Below are 20,542 nucleotides of genomic sequence, written 5' to 3'. Positions count from 1 at the left end.
TGATTGAGTCCTAATGGTTTTTTAAATTCCCAAGTGCCTTTTAAAATAACTAATAAGGTGAGTTTGGGGAATAAAAGCAGCATTTTTTAAATTCTGTATTTGCCCCTAAAGCAAAGCCAGATGGCCTCATGGGAACCAAAGCATTGGCAACTTTGGCAGTTCTCAGTATCCCAGATCTACCTTCAAAGGACAAGGCCAGCAAGTGCAATGACCCCTACGTGGACAAAAGGCATCAAGCTCTTCTTAGTTGTTGCAGAATTTGAAAAGTTGTTCTTCCAAGAATGGAGACTTAATCCAGTTCCTCAAATCTTAAAACACACACACAAATCACAAATCACAAATTTCACGTAAATGGAAGAGTTCACATTTGATAAAATTAAGCCAATAAAAAATAATTTTCCAAATTAGGGAAATAAATTCTAAACTATTTAGCCAAATAAATCCACCCTGACCTTGTCTTTCTAGAATAGGAGCATTCCCCATTATTTTATTTCTCAATTTCCCCCCAGCATCCTCATGTAATTGAGGATCCTCATGTAATCCTCATGTAGTTGAAAGAACCCAGGAACTAGTTTACAGTGAAATAATCTCTGCATTGCCCCAAGGACATATTCTCTAGGCATATAAATATATAGAGAGGAAATATTAAAATGATCTTGTTAGACCACGATGCAAAGAAAAGACCATTAACCCTAATTAAAATTAAAGCAAGCTTATTATTTCAACCGGCCAGGCTGCCTCTCCCAACAAAAACCACGGGAGCCAAAAATAGCACCAAGCTTTCTAGAAGCCAAGCTTTATAGCCCAGAAAGTTACACAGAGGATCTTACAAATAACAAAATTATGACAAGCATAACACAAAGGCTTGTTCATATTTTTTGCTGGCCCTGACATCAGAATTTATGAAGGAAGGCCATTAGAGCCTCAGAGAGGGTTGTTATCTGGCCAGGGAAAGCCAAGATTTATGAGATGCCATTAAAGTTTCAGAGAGGGTTGTTATCTGATGCTCATTCTTTGATTTTTTTTTTTAAGGTTCGTCCTTTTCTCCCAGTCCCTAAGTCGATGGCAGTAGGTTTTGTTCTTCATTTTCACAGCTGGATAGCTGACAATATAGATGTTTTCTTTTAAATGTGAAAGTCAAATATATATATGGAAGTCTTGATTCTTGCTGCTTTAATATACTCAGAGCCTTCCCCTTGCCCTAGTTTATCCATCAGCCAAGTGTTCAAGACCTGCTGTGGGTGACCAGACCTCTCCTGCAGAATGGCGGTCCACAGACCTTCACACAGCTGATGAGCATCCTGTCGGACCTTCTGTGTGGGTACCCAGAGGGAGGGGGCTCTCGGGTGTTCTCCTTCAACTGGTATGAAGACAATAACTACAAAGCCTTCCTAGGGATCGACTCTACCAGGAAAGATCCTCTCTATTCTTATGACAAAGGAACAAGTAAGTTTTTTGTGCACAAATCAGCCTATGATGTTGGTTAAGATGATGGTTTAACACTTTCAAATGAAACCAGTCCTGGGACTGACTCTCCCTTGGTGTTGTTTTGTGGCATTGGGCAAACAGACTTTTCCCAGAAAGTCTACTTCCCCTTGTAGAAAGAGAGTGGTGCTCAGAAATAAATAAATATTCTGGATATGATCCACTGAGGCCCACTTGGAAAGGTAACAAAGGGGACATTTCCCACTGATATAACTGAACTTGGGTTAGGCTCTAGAGAAAGAGAGAATGATAAATGAGGAGTCAACCCAGAGTTGAAAGAAAAGCTGAGCTCAAATGGGACCTGGCAAGTCAACTTAGCTGGGGATATTTTTTGGTTTTGTTGTTTTACAAACATAAAGCAATGAAAATCTGTGTGTGTGGTACTCAAATACATTCCAATGGCAACTCACCTTCCCCACTACTACTACTACCACTACTAATAATAATTATTATTATCATCATCATCATCATCATTGTCTCCTAGGGTAAAGCATAGTGGAATGGGGAAGAAATGCAGATGGTTGACCCTTTAGTTAAAAATTGAAAGACAAGAGCCCTGAGATAGCTACATAAAGCAAAGAAGGGAAGGTGCTGATTGAAAGGAAATCATAGAGGCTAAAGCTGAGGTTCCAAGGGGGACCTGTTTGGCCTTTCTTTCCCTTTCATCTGAGGTTGGCCTCTGCTCCTTGCAGTAATCCCAAGCAGGATTCTCAGCGGCCTCCTTCTAACAGAATAAACTACAGGGAAAGCCCTATCCTTTGTTTCACCAATGAGTCCATTATCTAGAAGCAGTGTGGCATTTTGCTAGGAACTAATGAGCTTCCTCTTGGTGGGGGTACAGCCTACTAATTTGGGTTATTTGTCAAATCCTCCAGGGTGAAATTGAATGACACGTGTGATTTGGATGCAGTAATGTCCATGTTTAGTCATAAGAAAAAGGGACTTATGTAAAAATGTGGATGTGTAACCGATGTGATTCTGCAATCTGTATTTGGGGTAAAATTGGGAGTTCATAACCAACTTGAATCTAATGTATGAAATATGATATGTCAAGAGCTTTATAACGTTTTGAACAACCAATAAAAAAAATTAAAAAAAAAAAAAAAGAGCTGGGCACAGTGGTGCACACTTATAATCCCGCCAACTTGGGAAGCTGAGGTAAGAGGATTGCAAGTTCAAAGCCAGCCTCAGCAATGGCAAGGCACTAATCAACTCAGCGAGACCCTGTCTCAAAATAAAATACAAAATAGGGCTGGGGATGTGAAAAAAAAAAAAAAGAAAGAACGAAAAAGAAAAAGGGACTTTCTAAAAAAAAAAAAAAAAAAAAAAAAATTGTTCCTTTTCTTCTGGCAGCCGCCTTTTGTAATGCATTGATCCAGAGCCTGGAGTCAAACCCTTTAACCAAAATAGCCTGGAGGGCAGTGAAGCCCTTACTGATGGGAAAAATCCTCTTTACTCCTGACTCCCCTGCAGCGCAAAGGATACTAAAGAACGTAAGATCCCACAGCTGGTCCTGTGTCTCATACACGGACCTCCAGTGTAAGCCTCTGTGTGTGTGAAGGGGGAGGGGATGGATATACCTGCAGGCTCTCCTCCCAGTGAGTCCTGTATTTGTTTTTTGCTAGTGGAATCCTGGATTTTCTCCCCCATCTACAGCCATCAGATGTACATACAGCTCCCCTGCCCCTGCCTGGTCCTCACTCCCTATGCAGCCTACAATAAGGTTTTCCTTCTTGATGCTTGAATTACATCCCTAATGGACAGATTCACAATTCTCTGAATTCTGGCTTCCTGGAAACATCACAGATAGGAAGGAAGAGTATTTGATCACTAGGAGTCCCAATATAGTTTTAATGAGGTTCTGAGAAAATGACATCAATATTATATATACCTCTGAGATACTAAGAAATTAGATTCTGTCAGTCTGGAAGGCTGAGAAATTGTCATGTCCTAGGAAATATCAATAGATTGGGGGGGGGGGGAACATTACCATGGAAAACCTTTCCCAAACATTAAGGGTTACAACAGGGCAAGAAAGATACAACCAAAGGTCCTTTCTCATTTTTCTCTTCACTCTTGCCTCTTTCCCTATCTGGTTTTAGGCCAACTCAACTTTTGAAGAACTAGCACGTCTCAGGAAGCTGGTCAAAGCCTGGGAGGAAGTAGGACCCCAGATCTGGTATTTCTTTGAAAGCAGCACACAGATGACTATGATCAGAGTAAGGATGGCTTGCACTAGAGGGTGGAGAAGAGGGAGGCAGTTTCCTTCTCACAGGAAATCACTAGAGGAGGTACCCTAGAGCAGCCAGATCAAACATACAATAAGCAGGTCCCAAAGGCACTAGTTCTGGAAGCTATTGTCAAGTGGATTCACTGACTTTAGATAGGAATTGTGTTTCTCGAGTTCTGGGGGGAAATCTAAAAGGTACCACAAGACCTGTGGCTTCCTGAGTTTCTTGCTTTTATGAATTCACCTGAGGGCCTCAGATTTGAATGGGCATCTCCCTAAGGGGCCAACTCTGTTACCGCAAAAATGGTTGAGTGTGTTTGTCTGATCCCATTTGTGGCTTTGCAAAGTCAAGAGACAAGGATTCTATAGTCGGGCGTGGCAACACACCTATAGTGCCAGCTACTGAAAAGCTAAGGCAGAAGGATCACTGAAGACTGGGAATTTAAGGCCAGCCTGGGCAACATAGTGAGACCCTGTTTCAAAAACAAACAAACAATAGCAACCAAAAAAAAAAAAAAAAGAAAGAAAGAAAAGAAAAAGGAGTTCTATATAGCAAAGATTAAAAAAAAAAAAAAAGATAACCAAAAAAAACCCATAAAAAATTAAAAAGGAAAGCTGGGTACAGTTGGGTACACACCTGTAATTCCAGCAACTCTGGAGGCTGAGGCAGAAGGATCACACATTTGAGGACAGCCTCAGTGATTTGGAGAGACCCTGGGTCAGAAACAAAAAAGGGCTGGGGAGGTAGCTCAGTGGTAAAGCAACCCTGGGTTCAATCCCTAGCATCAAAATAAATAAATAATTTTAAATATTAAAATTAAAAAGGAAAATCTATATCATTTTACATTCTCCACCTCCTACGTCTGCACCCAACATGTGTAATCTCTCTATTGTAGGGGTCCATGTGTTTGGGGAAAATGGGATAGAAATAGGTATATCTTGTAATTAATTAGAGGACAGCATCTGTTGGGTCATGGGACCTTGTAACTAGATTTTTAGGGAGGCTTATAGTCTCCATCCCAAATCATTAAAATTTAGAAGTGATATAAGAACAAGTCCAAATATCCTACAGAATTTCTATGACTGTATTTGTTCTTCCCAAGGACACCCTGGAACACCCAACTGTAAAAGACTTTTTGAATAGACATGTGGGTGAAGAAGGTATCACTGCTGAGGTCCTGCTGAACTTCCTCTATAAGGGTCCTCCGGAGAATCGGGCTGATGGCATGACCAACTTTGACTGGAGAGACATATTTAATATCACTGACCGTTCCCTCCGTCTGGTTAATCAGTACCTGGAGGTAAGTGAAGCAGGCCACCTGAGGGCCTCAGGGAGCCCCTTGAAGACAGCCCTATGAGTGGAACCAGAGATCCCTTAACCAGTCAAGTGGTCTTGGGTTTAGGCTTTCATTTCCCTTAGTAAAGAAACAAGAATTCTCATGGCTTAACAGATGCTGACCTCTATCTAATACCTTCTCTACACTTAAAAAGATTTCCTTTTCATATCTCCTGCTTCCTAAGTGCTCTGTGACTCCTTGACTGGCTCTTCCTCCCTTGTATCTGTCCTGTATCTGTCCTGTCTACCATGGCTGCACTGACCATCTATTGACCAGGGTCCACCAAACCTAAAGTCCTGAGGCTAGCTGCTTGCTGGAAGCTTCTTCCCCACCATTCTACAAGCATATCAGACTCAACAAGTTAAAGAAACAAACTCACCTCCCTCCCTATCAAACCTATCCTTCTGCATTTCCTGTCCTGATTAGCATCATCAACATTTGCTCAAATTCTCAAGCTCAGTATTTTAGAATCACACTTAATTTTCTTCCTTCTTCATCTCCACCTGAGAGCAGTCTTTTCTTGAGTGTTACTCCGTGCTGAACACTGTGCTTCATGCTTTTGCCTATAGTAGCCTCCTAGAATCCTCACGGCTCCATAAAGTGCCCTGCATTATCACTTCCAGTTTACAGATGCAGAAGCTGAAGGCTAAGGATGTTGAATAAGATCCCAAAGCTTTTAGGAGTGTGGAGCAGAATCTAAATCTGATTGTACCTGGCTTCAGTGTCGCCTGAGCTTTGTCTCCTCCACCTCCTAAATATCTCTCAATTCTGTCTCTGTTTTCTGGGATCTCTGAGGATCAGAAGCCTTGTCGTCTCTGTGCTAGCCCATGGCTGCCCTGGACTCCAGAGTCCTGTCTCTGCTGGCTTAAGCATTTCTTCACACTGACACCAGAGCTACATTCCAGATGCACATCTGCTTGCATCACTCCCTCATTTAAAATCTTAATGATGCAATTCCCAAAGCACTTGGCCAGTGCCTCTCCATTGGAGGTGGCTCAGCTTCTGGCAGTCCTCAATGGTCATTCTTACACCAAAAATTCCACAGAAAGAGGGAATGGCTTCCCCACAGCACAAACAGTACCCAGAGAACTCCCCTTCTGGCCAGGTTCCCATAACTATCCCTGTCCCCCTCAGGTGAGTATACTCCAAGTAGGAGGCCTGGGTTATATGTCCACCATGGGGAGCATTACTAAGAACAGGATTACCATAAACTGGGTGAGGGTGTTTCACGAAAAGAAGAAAAATGAGGTAGAAAAACCGCTAAAACTAATAAAACCTGAAGGGACTTCTTCCCTTTTCTCCATCTACTCATTCATTCTTTGAGTCTCAGTCCTCAAATGTCCCTTCTGCTTTAACATAGGTTTAGTCATTTATTCCTCTTTCATTTGTTCTGTGGCTCTCTCTTCACACCTTTCAGACCCCTGTCCAATTCAGTTAGAGTCATTTTCAAATTCTCAGCTTCACATCTCCAGGGAATATCTCCATCTAAGGCCTGATCTTGCCACCAATGAGCTCTGGGGCCTGGTGTCATCTAAAACCATCAGAAGGTAGATGTTTAAGCCATAAAGGAGGAAATGAACTGAGAGTCTCTGGAACCAGCAACCCTCCTATCTCAGATGTGTGGGTCCTGAGGAAGACTGCCTACTGATGAGGAACCTGGCTGTGCTTTCCTGTGTGCCTTTGAGGACTCCCTGCTGCCCTGCAGCCACTAAGAGTTCCCTAGGGATATGATCCTCCCTCTCCATGACCCTGGAAGTGTTAGCACACACTTCATAGGTGACTTCTCAAAAGGTGCCGAACATGGCAGCAGCAGCATCAAAGTTTAGAGAATTACAAAGCCATTCTCAAGTTATCTGAAAACAAGAGTGACCTTGAGTGTTTTTCATAAAACACATTCCTAGGCACCAGCCTAAATTGACTGACTCAGAATGCCCTGGGAAGAGGCCTGCTAATCTCTATATTTACACAGCTGTTAGATCTGTGGAGTATTGGCATTCCTGGGCATAATTAATTGACATCACTCTCCTTTTAAAGTGCCTCTACCTGCTAAGTCCACACCCCTAGCCAGGCCCACCACCATTCACAAACTGCTATGATCCAGGCAGGACTGAACAGGGGGCTCCATTCCTTTATTCTTGCAAAATAGAGTTCAGTCGTTCTCACAATGTTTTCATGAGGTCCTATAATGAATACATCTTAACTTTTTTTTGACTTGATTATTTGTGTCTTGATATAAAGGTCTTATTTTCTTGAAGGATTGCTTTCAAGAAAATAAAAACAGGTAGCTTATGCTTAATGTAGCACCAGGCACCCAACAGATACTTAATAAATATTGATTACTTAAATAGTTAAGAATTCAGTCTCCAGACCCTGATGTTCCCTGGGCTCAAATTTCTACTACTTTTTCCTCAGGTTCCATCTCTATAAAATGGGGATATTAATAGTACTTAACCAGCAGGCTTGTTTTGAGAATTAAAAGAGCTAATTGAGACAAAGCCTGTCATATAATAAGTAATTAATAAACGTTAACTTTTAAACAAAATACAATCAGACAGACCTCATCTAAATCAGCCCCTTCCACAAATGAGATCACAAAACTGCTAATTATATCCTGCCACCAGGACATTCTCAGGGCCTCTGAGTAAAGGCCACCTGGTCATAGGTCAGTGGCCTCCCCCAGGGATTCCTCAGAGGGAATTTGATGGTGGAAGAACTCCAGCAGGTATGATAATGTGGTTTCTGATCTTTCTGACCTTAGAGGTAGGGAGGAGGAAAGTGAGGTGGTAAGGAACTAAAAAGACAAGATAGTTGGGTGAAGAAGCAAAAAGTCACTGTGATCTGCCCGGGATTGCTCTGCTTTTGTTCTTATGTTTTGGAAAGTTTGGAGGAACTTGGCAATCCCTCTACCCCCACCCTGAGGATCCCTCAGTAGCAGAAAGGCCATGAAAATCCTTCCCTGGTGACTCTGAAGGTCTCTCCAGGACAGGGAAGCAAGTGTGTCACTGCATAGGTAGATTAAGGCCGGCATGGGACTCTTTTTTCATTAATTGAGCTTGTACTAAAGAAAACTGAACATTTCTTCCTATGCCAGCCTCTGTTCCTGTATCCCTGACTGTTCCAAAAAAGAAAAAATAATCTATTAAGGAAAATTAAGCAAATGCACTTTTGAAAATGATGTCACTCAAATCAAGGTGGCACTGATTATGATATTGAATAGAAACCAAGCTCAAATCTTTAAGCCTTTTGTCTATATAGAAAGTGACAGTGATTTAATAGATACTTTTCAGTTGCTAGAAGGGCTAAAATCCCTTCCTTAAGGTGAGGCCCTCCGTACTGAACATCCCATGGAGTCCAGTAATCAGAGAGTGTCTGGCACATAGCATATTCTCAGGAAGAAATTCATCACGACAAGGCCATGTGACCTCTTGTGTATTCTAAGAAAGAAATACGGACACTAGCACCCCAAAAGTATTATAGGAACAAATGGTTAGGGAAAAAAACCAATGCCAGTACAATAAACATGTTTTAACAGTCTGTACAAGTGAGCAAACTCTCGCAGTCAAACTCAAAGAAATTCTGAGGTTTGCTCTTTTGTGGATGCATTTTTTTTTCCTCTTCCAGGAGGAGAAAATAGACATATGAGGGAAACCCCTCTGTTAGTGTTTCTTGTCGTCAAACTGTAATTGAAAATGATTTCTCAGGTGAAATCATTTTCACTGTTTGTTCTTTCTTTCCTCCTCCCGGTTTATCGCTCAGCTGTCAATCCTGTGTGTTTGGAGTGAGTTGGGAAGGTTCAATGCTCAGAATCAATCTCTCTCTTTCTCTTTAAAACTCTTTTATCATTAGGCTTTTCTGATCTTCTGAGCAGCCTGTGTGCACTATGTCCCTACTCCCTTGCCTCCCCATGCTAGGGAGTGAGAGCTATATTTTTGTCATTCTGAGGACTTGCATATTTTAACAACTTGAACAGCTGGACAGTACAACCCTCAGGGAGAAGAGCAAGTCAGCATTTGCAAGCCCCCTGGGAATCCCCATGTTTAGACACACTGAGAAATTAACACTAGACCCAGAGTTAAGAAAACGTTCAGTTTATAGGTCTCTTTGCCTTTCACTCATTTCCTGTGGCAGCATCTTATCCTCTGTCTTTTGAGTCTCTGCAGCTGATGCTCCTCAAAGTCCCTTGGCTCTTGTGATTATCTGCAGTGCCTGGTCCTGGATAAGTTTGAAAGCTATGATGATGAAATTCAGCTCACCCAAAGAGCCCTCTCCCTGCTGGAGGAAAACAGATTCTGGGCTGCTGTGGTATTCCCCGACATGTATCCCTGGACCAGCTCCCTACCACCCCATGTGAAGTACAAGATCCGGATGGATATAGATGTGGTGGAGAAAACCAATAAGATCAAAGATAGGTAACATTTCAGGCAGGGTTCAGTGGGCTCCTCCAAAGTCAGTGGGATTAAGGCTGGACTCGGTCTACTAATAAATACAATTGTTATGCAAGAGAAAATAAGATATGTTTGTACGGCTCAAAGTTGAGTCCTTGAGGGTTGGGGATGTAGCTCAGTTGGTAGAGTGCTTGCCTTGCATGTACAAGGCCCTGGGTTCAATCCCCAGCACCACAAAAAAAAAAAAATATATAGAGTCCTTGAACAAAAGTGATTACAGAGTCTTGCTGTGGCTCACAGCTTTGAGATTTAAACTATGACCTAGAAAGCAGAACTGAATAGTTTGGGAACATTTAGGAGAAAGATATTCAGAGAGTGAGTCCTGAGTCACTTGTGCATGGGGAGTAGGTAAGCTGCTCATTCCCAGTCACATCCTCTGTTTCTCCCTCCTATGTCTTCTTAGGTACTGGGATTCTGGCCCCAGGGCAGATCCTGTGGAAGATTTCCGGTACATCTGGGGAGGCTTTGCCTATCTGCAGGACATGGTTGAGCAGGGGATCACAAGGAGTCAGGCCCAGGTGGAAGTTCCAGTAGGAGTCTATCTCCAGCAAATGCCTTACCCCTGCTTCGTAGATGACTCGTGAGTCCCAGGCGGCCCATCCTCCTCCTTGAAAAGCTAGTGGGTTCTAGGGTTGGGTGCATGCTCCCAAAGATTCAGTGTCTCCAGAGAGAACCCTGGGGACTGGGTCCAGATTAAAGAGAATAGAGCTGTGACTAAGCTGGCCCCCAGCTCCAGGCAGGGGTAAAGGAGAAAGTGAAGGAAGAAGGGAAAGAGCTGATGTTGGAAGTGCAAACGAGAAGGTGAAACTTAAAGCCTTGGAAGTGAGTTTGGGGAAGGAGATATGAAGGCTATCTAAATTTCCCACCACCTATATTAGATGGGTTCTTGTCAGTGTGTTTGCCCACTGATTGCCAAATCAGCAGATTTGGATTCTGCATAGCAAGTAGGTCTGGCTCCTAGGAGCCTCAGAGTAATGCAGTTGTTTCCGTAATTAACATTCCCACAATGTATGCTTAATGAAAATGTGGAGGAATGCATTGGATGGGTCGGTCTCCTCCCCTGGCCCCCTCAATCCCCAGGCCTGTCATATCTATACTGTTTTACTGAACATAGAATTAGAGGGTGATAGAGAGTGAGAAAAAGCTGGAGAGGAGATGGGAGGACACATTGATCCTGGCAGATGGGGTCAGAAACATTTACAGGACAATAGTACAGAACTACAGTTGGTTTATGGATTCAACTCCAAGGGTTGGGGGGAGGGAGATTGGGAAGTTCACCAGAGTGGATGTGTGTATCTCTGGGGTTCAGGAAAGAGAGAAGCATGAACAGCGTTGAAGAAAGTAAGAGTCAAACTGCCAGCTGGAGAAGCCAAGTATGGAACACAGGAAGCCCTCTCTCAACATTCTAGTCCAATCAGTTCTTCAGCCATAGCTCTGTGGAAAACCAGTGAGATAACAGAGACTGTTCTGCAGTTAGTGTGGGTTTGGACAAAAGGCAGAGATGGGAAGTAGAGCCAAGGGCAAAAGCGCAGGTCCACTTTTAGGATCAGAATGGAAAGTGGGTGAGTGTGGGGTGACATTGAGTTTGGGGTCATTCAGTATGGGAAAGTCCTCTGGTGGCCATTCTTGAATGAGCATGCTTTATGAATGCATGATTCTCTCCCTGGGGCCGTTTTAAGTGAACATGTGTACCCTGGAATCAGGCCTTTCTTGTGTCAATACCCAACAGTTTTTGATAATAATAATCCCAAAGGCTTTTCTAGAATGTTACACACAGAGAAACGTGAAAATAATTCCAATATAGCAAATTTATCCTGCTTGCTGGAGTATATATTCAAGGATCTACTCTACCTCTGCATGGCTGGTGGAATCAGTGGCTATTGGATCACTGATTTATTGATTGGTCAACTGTCATCCAAAAAGGCCACACTGATTGGTTATATTTATGCCTCTTTCCCCATAACTAAGATAAACCAGAATATAACCTTTCAGGCAGATAGCGCAGGGCTGACTGACTTCCCAATTGTCCATCTCACCTCCTTCAATTCCCCTTGGTTGTGCTCCACCATCCTGGTCTTCATTGCCAGTTTACATGTACCTCTCTCTTCCAATCACAGCCTACATCATCAAATCTTTTCACATTAGTCCTTATAGGGAAGATCTAGACCTATATTATGTGACATATATATGTGATTTACTTACCCATTTACCTGTAGACTGTTTATCTACAGGTAACCAGAAAGCCACTGTCTTTCTCAAAAGAGAAAGTAATGCTTCTGGAAAAATATGGAATGTATTAAAGGATCTAGCCCACTGAATGCCCAATGGAGATTTTTTTCTTCTTCCCTTTTACTCTATTCCTTCGACAAGTATTTACTCTATCTCCATCAGATACAGGATACTCTATTATTCTGCCTCTCTCCTCTTCCTTTAGTTTTATGATCATCCTGAACCGCTGTTTCCCTATCTTCATGGTACTGGCATGGATCTACTCCGTCTCCATGACTGTAAAGGGCATCGTTTTGGAAAAGGAGTTGAGGCTGAAGGAGACCTTGAAAAACCAGGGTGTCTCCAATGCAGTGATTTGGTGTACCTGGTTCCTGGACAGCTTCTCTATCATGTCCATGAGCGTCTTTCTCCTGATGATATTCATCATGGTAAGCCAAATGGAAAAGGCCTAGAAATTTGTAAACAGTTTTGTTCCTTATACCTTTCCTCCTGTTAATGAACTTGCACCTATTAGTCATCTGGCTACCAAGGATAGCATGACATCCAGCTTCCCAGCCCTTTCAGCCAAAGTAGAAGATTCTCAGAGAGAGAGAAAGCCTCCCTCAAGGAGTGTATCATGACACCTTCCTGCCCCTGACTACACAGATTTTTCAGCCCCATTCCATGCCTCTCTGGAGAGGCTGCTATTAAGAGAAGCCAGCACAGGGTGATTATGTGTTCAAAAGGGTGTTCTCTTTGCACACATAGAATGAGTTCAGGAACTTTTTTCCTGAGATTATCATTCCAACAACTGGCTATAGCTGAAAGTGAAATGCTCTTTCAGTGGTATTAGTGCAAGGGCCCTGGACTATTTATTAATCATCAACATGGCTATAACACTCATAGCTTCACAAAATTTTTTTAAAAATGTGCTCCCTATAAAATCATCAAAACATCTCTGCTTTAAAGGATGGTATTTGGGGACTGGGGTAGTGGCTCAAAAAAAAAAAATCTTCACCATCTTGTAGTGAGTGTTCCTCTGTCCTATGCAATAGTGTAGTGATCCACAGACTTGTTGAGTGTCTCCCATCCCATACTGGACCATACCTGGAATCTCCCTGATCCAAGAATGTTCCATCATATTTCCCTTCCAACTAACATATCTATTTAAACAAGAATCCTGTCCATTCTCTTTATAATAAAATTCCTAAATCTCAGGGATTTTGTTTTATAGTGTTACATTGTAATCCAGTGAGCTGTGGCCTTGGCCAAACCCAATGCTAAAGTTGAATGAAAACCAGTGCTAAGGTGGATAGAAGTCAATCTCAAACAACCTGATTCCACCTGGATGTGGCTTTAAATTTGCAAATGGGACCAGAGCCCTACAGAGATGAGGGGACCAATTTGTCAGCAACTTGTTTTATCCTATCCCTGGGTTTGCTCAATCCCCAGTGCCTCATAACTAAAGGAGTTAGGGGCTGGGGTTGTGGCTCAGGGGAGAGTGCTCATCTAGCACTTGCGAAGCCCTGGGTTCGATGCTCAGCACCACATAAAAAAATAAAGGTATATGTCCAACTACAACCAAAAAAATAAATATTAAAAAAAAGAACTAAAGGAGTCAATATGTAAACATCTGACTGAACACCTGTGAGGCTTTGCCTGACTTGTTGCTAATAACTAACATGGAGAACTGCCTTCCTAAGAATGGACTATTTGGATTTCAAAACTAGGACATGAGGTAAAGAATGGTCGTGAAGAGTTTCTAGCACAAAGGTTCCTCCTTGTGAAAATCAGAATATTACTCCAGTGATAAGCTGAGCATTCTACAAAAGTAGGGTTTTCTTTTAAATGACTTTCCCATCTTCCCTTGTTCCTTCCTCCCCAACTCAACAACTCAGGAAAGAAGCTGGAAGCAAAGACAATGGAAGGTTCCATTGTTATGCAAGCTGCTAGGAACAACAACATAAAACAGTGGTCATTGGTAAAAGTCAAAGCCAGTGAAATAGTAGTGTTGGCCAAATGACTTACATCCCTGGCTGAAGTCAATGAGAAATTACACAGCCTGGGCGTTTGTGGGATTTTGCTTTGGGCTGGAACAAGAAATTGATTTCATTCTTCTAAGAACAGAAACAACTGTCCTAAAGTTCTTATAGTCAAAAGCCGCATGTTCAGCCATAGACTTACTTTTGCATGTGATTAAAGAAAGGGTGTGGCGCTTTCTAGTGTGATGTGGAGTACTTTTGACATATAAAATCAGGGGTGTTGAGTCCTAATTTTGATTTTTATTTAGACTTCCTCAGACATTTGTTCTAATTAAGCACAGCTCCCTTCCACCTTCCTTTGCTACACACACCTCTTTTTTTCAATCTCTTCCTTTAGTGCCCAGTAGGCTTAAGGACATGAAGGAGAAATGGTGGCCACAGCAGTAAGAGGCACACCTGTTCCAATCAACTCTTCCATGTTCATGACAGATACTGCTGATTGGTCTCTCTTGTCTATTGAGAAGAACCCAGGGCTTCATGGAACCACCACAAATAGGCCAGAATTAATTTATGAGATGAACCCATTTGTACATTTGTATTCCTGAGAAAAGCACAGGATCATCTATTTGTGGAGTTATATCCAAAGGGTTAAACTCCTCATAGGTTGCTAGAGTGAAGAAAGTCTATTACATTTAAACATCTAGCCTTATAATGTGACTGGGCAGTAACTCACTTAGTGAGAGTTGCTAGTTTGCTCCTATTTTCTACATGACCAATGTGAAAGATACTGAATACTGCAAGCAAGTTCTGTGAAAAGTATTTGTATGATAGTCATGAATGGGGAGGGCCCATCCACTTCCAAGTGATCTAGATTCATTACTGACATTTCACATATGGTTTTGGCAAACCTCAGATACAAGTACAAATGGTCCAGTCAGCAGGCCAGGCCCCAGAAAAATATCAAAGCTTGTTTTGAGAGGGCTTCCCACTCCCTCTCTGTCCTCATCTACTTAGTTAGTTCCTCCAGGGTGCTATTGGTGCCTCAAGCACCCTGACCCAGGTCTTCTTCCCTTGCTGTAGCACGTTTTTCCACACCAACCCCTTTGCACCTGGGATTTGCTTACTTAACCTATAATAATTGCTGCTAAGTGATAAACTTAAGCACATTAAAATTTTTAAGAGTTTATCTGAGCAAACAGTGATTCCTCAGTGAATCAGGGCTCCACTCAAGAGATGGGGAAGCAAGACAGAAAAAGAAAATATTCGATTGGTTAAAGTCCCTAGACAATTTCTGATTAAGTGACCCTTACTTGGAGTTGGGATTGGTTTGCTTATATAGGAATCCGAAACACTGGAGCCAGCTCAGCTTAATGATCTCTCAGTTAATTTTCTGTAGCACTGCCCATGACTGAGAGGCAGCCTAATGTGGCACCCCTCCCAAGGGAAATGGCATGTTTGAGATTAAGGAACTCCGAGAATAGAGGGTGAGTTGTGGAAATGTAGGCACTAAAAACAGGCACAGGGGAGAGACCTCTCCTGGGCAGAGGCTCTGGAGGCCTTGGCATCACTGCACACAGGTCACCCCTGAATGGGATGGCACCCTGGGCATGGGTGGCAATTACTGACCCGAGATCTCTTTGGTTTCAGCATGGAAGAATCCTACATTACAGCAATCCGTTCATTATCTTCCTGTTCCTGTTGACCTTCTCCACTGCCACAATCATGCAGTGCTTCCTGCTCAGCACCTTCTTCTCCAAGGCCAGCCTGGCAGCAGCCTGCAGTGGCGTCATCTACTTCACCCTCTATTTGCCGCACATCCTGTGCTTTGCCTGGCAGGACCGAATGACCGCCGAGCTGAAGAAGGCTGTGGTGAGAGCCTGGGGCTCCCCCCGGCATGTATTGCCTCTGGAGGGTCTGTAGCAGCCCAGCCTGCTCTCTGAGGAAGTCTGCTTTACCTTTTGGCTCCAAATACTAAAAAGGTTAATGTAAAGCTCAAAGTGCAGGGGCAAGAGTACCAGTAATTGCCACCATGACCTCCCTAATGGTCCCTCTTCACCAATCCTACTTGATTAATCTGCCCTAAAAGTCCATGAAAAGCCAGTTCAGCCCATGGTCCCCTTTATTTACAAGTGAGAGGAAAACCAGGTGACCATTTCACTCACCTTCCTTTTCTTACTGTTTGAGAAGAATCAGAAAGGGGGGAGCTAATCCTTCACTGTTCAGAAAGATGTTTTCATTATCTAAAAGGGGCTTTTCCTACTCCAAAAGAACTTGGATCAAACTGGTTCTACAAGTGTCTTTGACATGCTCCCCAGTACATGCAAAATTGGTGCAGAAATGAACCCCCAGAGTCAGTCAGGCTTTCTGGCCAAGAGAGGACTCCTGAAATTGATTTTTGACTGCCTGAGAGACCTCTTAGTTCAGAATTCCCAAACTAACACTGGTCTTTTCTCTAATTGTTTTAAAATGGGCCATTTCCACCCTCTCATTAGCCCAGACTAATCAGCCTCAGTCCTGGAGGGTGCAGTTTTCCTTGTCCTCCAGAATCTCACTGTTTCTGTGCTGTCAGTCAAGAGAGGACTACTGCCTGCCTCTCTTTAGCAGAACTTGTTCTCATAACACAAACTCATTTGGCTGCAGAGCTGCCAGGGCATCTGCCTTTTATTTCTCATGTTAAATAAGCAGTTAGTTGCTGCTATATATAGCTCCCAATTTTCTAAAATGATCACAGTGTAGTGGTAGAAATGCTGCATCAGCCTAAGGGCAAAGCTGAGCTGCTTTGGTATGCAGTAGTTAGTCAGTCAGTATTTTTGAGGCCAAGCCAGCATCTTGGGAATGTGGATCCATAGGAAGTTATAGATATGACAACTGTGTGGACAAGAACTGGGCTGAGATTTTTTTTTAAAGTGCTTTATGTAGACATAGAGCTAGAGAATCTCTTCTTTTCGCAGAGAGACACCCTGAAATCTCTCCAAGGACGTCCAAACTACAGGGAGACCTCTGAGCACAGAGGGGTAGCAAATGGGGGGTAGCAAATTCTTCTGCACATGCTTTGCAGGTACCACCATTGAGGACTTGGCTGGGGAACTTGCTCTTCATATTTTTTTCTACATTTCACCTGTTCAGTTGACTTGTTCTTTGGTCAGAGTGTAAGGGTCCAGCGAAGCGTCGGAGAAAGAGACCACCAAGTGACCACTCATGCAATTGGCAGAAGGGGATTTATTGAACCAGCATGCTGGGGCTCCGTGCCCACTCAAGAAGGGAAAGCAGCCCAGAGCCCCGAGCAGGGGCTGAGCACTGCTTAAGTACACTTTTTGGGGAGGGCGGAGGGCTTTGTATACATCAGAACAAATCATCATACACCGCGGGAAAGTCAAGCAACAATTCTTAGACTTGATTAGTACATACATTGGCGGGAACAGGTCAGGCGGGAGTGATAGGTCATTTCTAAGGAGGGGGTTACATTTAAACTGATTGGTCCAGGCCCTGCAATGCCTACGTGCGACCACACAGAGCCCTTCAGTTATTAAACAACCAAATAGTAGGGGAAATATTTACTGGGCAGTTCCAAGCATTGTCTTAACAGCTACAGAAATTTCAGGTTTTGCAGGTAGCATAGAAACCTAACAATACCTAATCCTTTACATTTTAACTCAGACCTTGCAGCTTAGAAACTTTACAACACCCGGTCTTTTACCCTTTAACTTTTACGCTTTAACTTCAATTTCTTTTACCCTTACAAGAGAACCTAAATAAATTCTAATCTTCAGTCTGAAGATGGGAAATGTCCATGTAATCTCTGGCTTTTCTGACCTATCTGACAGGCCTCAGGAGGCCACAAGACCATTCCTTGCCCCAGGAAACTGATGGCTTTGTGGACTTCTTATAGGGGACAGACAAGGCAGGACACCAAAGGTAGCAGGAAACAGTTTTATTTGGCTGCAGCCAGATTCAGAGCATACAACTTTTGCTGTAATCAATTAATCCCCTGAACCCCAAGTTCAGGTAGTTTCAGAACTTTACACCCAGTGTATAAGTGGAGGGGCTCAGAAGTTCATTTAAAAGCAGCTTTTTCTTTAACTGTTTTGGGCAAGTTAATCCTTCAAGGGCATTGCCTGAGAGGGGAGAGCTTCTTCTCCCCTTTCTTTCCTGCCCCTGCCAGCTGTTACCATGGAGCCCAGTTGGTAACTTATCTTAGAAATGTAGGCACCTTTGTAAGGCTCCAGCTCAAGGCCAGAGGCCTTGTTAAAGGATTTGTCTCTTTTTTTTAAAATCACATTTTGCATTTGCAAACACACTTTTACAAACTACTATACTGGATAAATGTTTGTGAAAAACTAGGAAAAGTGGCACTCAGCACCTGGAATGCTGATCTCTTCCAGGCCAGTGGCCAAATAAAATAGAACAACAGGAAAATAGGAAGTTTAACTATATTGAACTCTTTTGTAGAGACTCGTTTGCTGATAGTCCTAAAATCAATTATGATGAAGATTTCTGGAGAAGTTTAATTAAGATTTTCTGTGGAGGGGGGGGTGCCACTACAGACTCTTCCAGTGGGATTGTCATAACACAGCTCAAGTTAACATCTTTGTTCTACCCAGAACCATGTGGATTTCCTCCAAAACAGAAAGGAAAGGAGGAACAGATAGGGAAGAACATGAGAGCTATTGGTTCTGTGGTGTGTTATGCTGTGTGACATTTCTTTGTCTCCCCATTGCACTACAACATGACTATGTTCCATTGAACAGATGAGCATGGCCCAGTGGATATTGGGCAGGGGTCTCTGAGGCCTGAGAAGCATCCCCAGAATTCTCACCTATGGGAAAACCACCGTAACCCCTCCCTGACTGGCCTAACATTCAGACACAGCATGAACCCTCTTTTGGCACTCCTCCCTGTATGCGGGCTTCTGGGTGCTGGTGGGTTGGGTAAAAGACCCTCTGCTTGTCTTTTCCGTCCTGTTTACCCCACTGCAGAGCCTGCTGTCCCCTGTGGCATTTGGGTTTGGCACTGAGTACCTGGTTCGCTTTGAAGAGCAAGGCCTGGGGCTGCAGTGGAACAACATTGGGAACAGTCCCGTGGAAGGGGATGGGTATAGTTTCCTGCTGTCCATGAAGATGATGCTCCTTGATGCTGCTATATATGGCTTGCTTGCCTGGTACCTTGACCAGGTGTTTCCAGGTGGGTGTCTCCCTCCCTAGGATAAAGGTGATTGTGTTCTTCAGATTCCCAGATCTCACTCAACCATCTAGTTTAAATTTTATGTCTTCTTAGATCTTTGAATTTGGGTTCCAGAACCAGCATTTAAAACTTAAATCTAGAAGCCAAAGATACATCAGCAAATTTGGTTGGCTCTACTTTAGAAATAGATCCAGAATCTGTTTCATGTCACCACTGTCTCAGTCCAAACCTCCTTCTTCCTCCATTAACTCCTACCATTGTGTTCAGATAGAACTTTTCAGAATCTGGGTCAGATGGTGTCAACCCTCTCTGTTCACATCCCTCCAGTGGCTTTTCTCTCATTTCAGAGTAAAACCCAATGTCCCAACTCTGACCTAGCCCATGCTTATTATCTGGCTCTAGTTATCTTTCTCATCTCCTGTCCTTCCCTTCTCCCTCATGTTTCTCTTCTCCAGATGCATTAGCCTCCCCATTGAATGGTCCCACCCTAAGTATACTTCTTCTGCAGGCCTTTGCACCTGCTCTTCTCAATGCCAGGAGATGTTTCTCTCTCTCCCTCATACCTGCAGGCTCATTTCCTCATTTTGTTCAGGTCTCTGTTCAGATGTCTCCTCATTACAAGGATCTTTCCAGACTAATGATATCTATCACTATATAAACAACATTCCTTCTGTGCCTACCTCCCCATATTCTACTTTATTTTGGGAAATGATTATCACCACCTGATATGATATCTTTTTTTTAATTTTTTTATTAGTTGCTCAAAACATTACAATGATCTTGACATATCATATTTGACTCTCTACACTTAGAATTTAAGCCCATGAAAGCAGGCACTTGATCTGTTTTGATCTCTGTGACAGTACTTGTGCCCAGAATAGTGCCTGATACTTAGTAGTGCCTGACACTGAATAAATATCTAATTAATCTGTAGCATGAAAAATCAACTCCTGAAACAAAATTGTATATTTCCACAGTTTTATATTAAATCAGATTTTCCTTCAAATTAGCATTTCCTATACCTTGAGAATATCTTCCTTGTGCTATGGTAGCTGGGTCTGATGCTGTGACCAAGAGCAGGTAGGGGAGGGTGAGGTGGGTTCTGGTCCCTGGGGAGAGACAAGCTCATGATTCTCAGATCATCTCAAAGCAGCCTTTGTTGGCAAAAATAAGTAGGCAGCAAACTTCAATGGGAGAAAGATGGCTAGGCTGAGTCCAGAGGCCTGGGCTTGGATGTATATTCGTTTCCTAGAGCTGTCATACTAAAATACAAAAATGGGTGGCTTAAGGGGCTGGGGATGTGGCTCAAGTGGTAGCGCGCTCGCCTGGCATGCGTGCGGCCCGGGTTCGATCCTCAGCACCACATACAAAACAAAGATGTTGTGTCCGCCGAAAACTAAAAAATAAATATTAAAAAAAAATTCCCTCTCTCTCTCTCTCTCTGTCTCTCTCTCTCTCAAAAAAAAAAAAAAAAAAAGAGAATACATCACTAAAAAAAAAAAATGGGTGGCTTAAGACAATAGAAATTGGCATCTCACTGTCCAAAACCAAAACACAGCCATGTTCCCTCCAAAACCTGTAAGTGAAGGATCTTTCCTTGCCTGAAATGAGCTTCTGCAGGTTTTTCAGTACTCTGCCTCTTCTTGCACAGAGATACATCACTTGAGTCTTCCA

At 43.0% G+C, this 20,542-nt stretch overlaps 1 protein-coding gene across 1 annotated transcript in view; it reads left to right on the top strand.

The window, feature by feature from the left end:
* Abca4 (ATP binding cassette subfamily A member 4) overlaps window positions 1–20,542 on the top strand; it is a 152,568-nt gene that overhangs the window by 38,695 nt on the left and 93,331 nt on the right. The window contains exons 10-18 of the mRNA XM_058585471.1: window positions 1,206–1,446; window positions 2,839–2,978; window positions 3,588–3,704; window positions 4,819–5,016; window positions 9,256–9,461; window positions 9,901–10,077; window positions 11,932–12,154; window positions 15,335–15,556; window positions 18,664–18,868. Of these exons, the coding sequence (XP_058441454.1) occupies window positions 1,206–1,446; window positions 2,839–2,978; window positions 3,588–3,704; window positions 4,819–5,016; window positions 9,256–9,461; window positions 9,901–10,077; window positions 11,932–12,154; window positions 15,335–15,556; window positions 18,664–18,868 (1,729 nt within the window). The remainder of the gene's footprint in view (window positions 1–1,205; window positions 1,447–2,838; window positions 2,979–3,587; window positions 3,705–4,818; window positions 5,017–9,255; window positions 9,462–9,900; window positions 10,078–11,931; window positions 12,155–15,334; window positions 15,557–18,663; window positions 18,869–20,542) is intronic.

This window comes from Marmota monax, unplaced genomic scaffold, assembly GCF_021218885.2.
Source record: "Marmota monax isolate L192 unplaced genomic scaffold, Marmota_monax_Labrador192_F-V1.1 WCK01_AAM20220418_F8-fsc00070, whole genome shotgun sequence".
In the NCBI taxonomy this organism is placed as follows: domain Eukaryota; kingdom Metazoa; phylum Chordata; class Mammalia; order Rodentia; family Sciuridae; genus Marmota; species Marmota monax.
The sequence above is the reverse complement of the archived record's forward strand: the minus strand, read 5'-3'. Positions and strand labels throughout refer to the sequence as shown.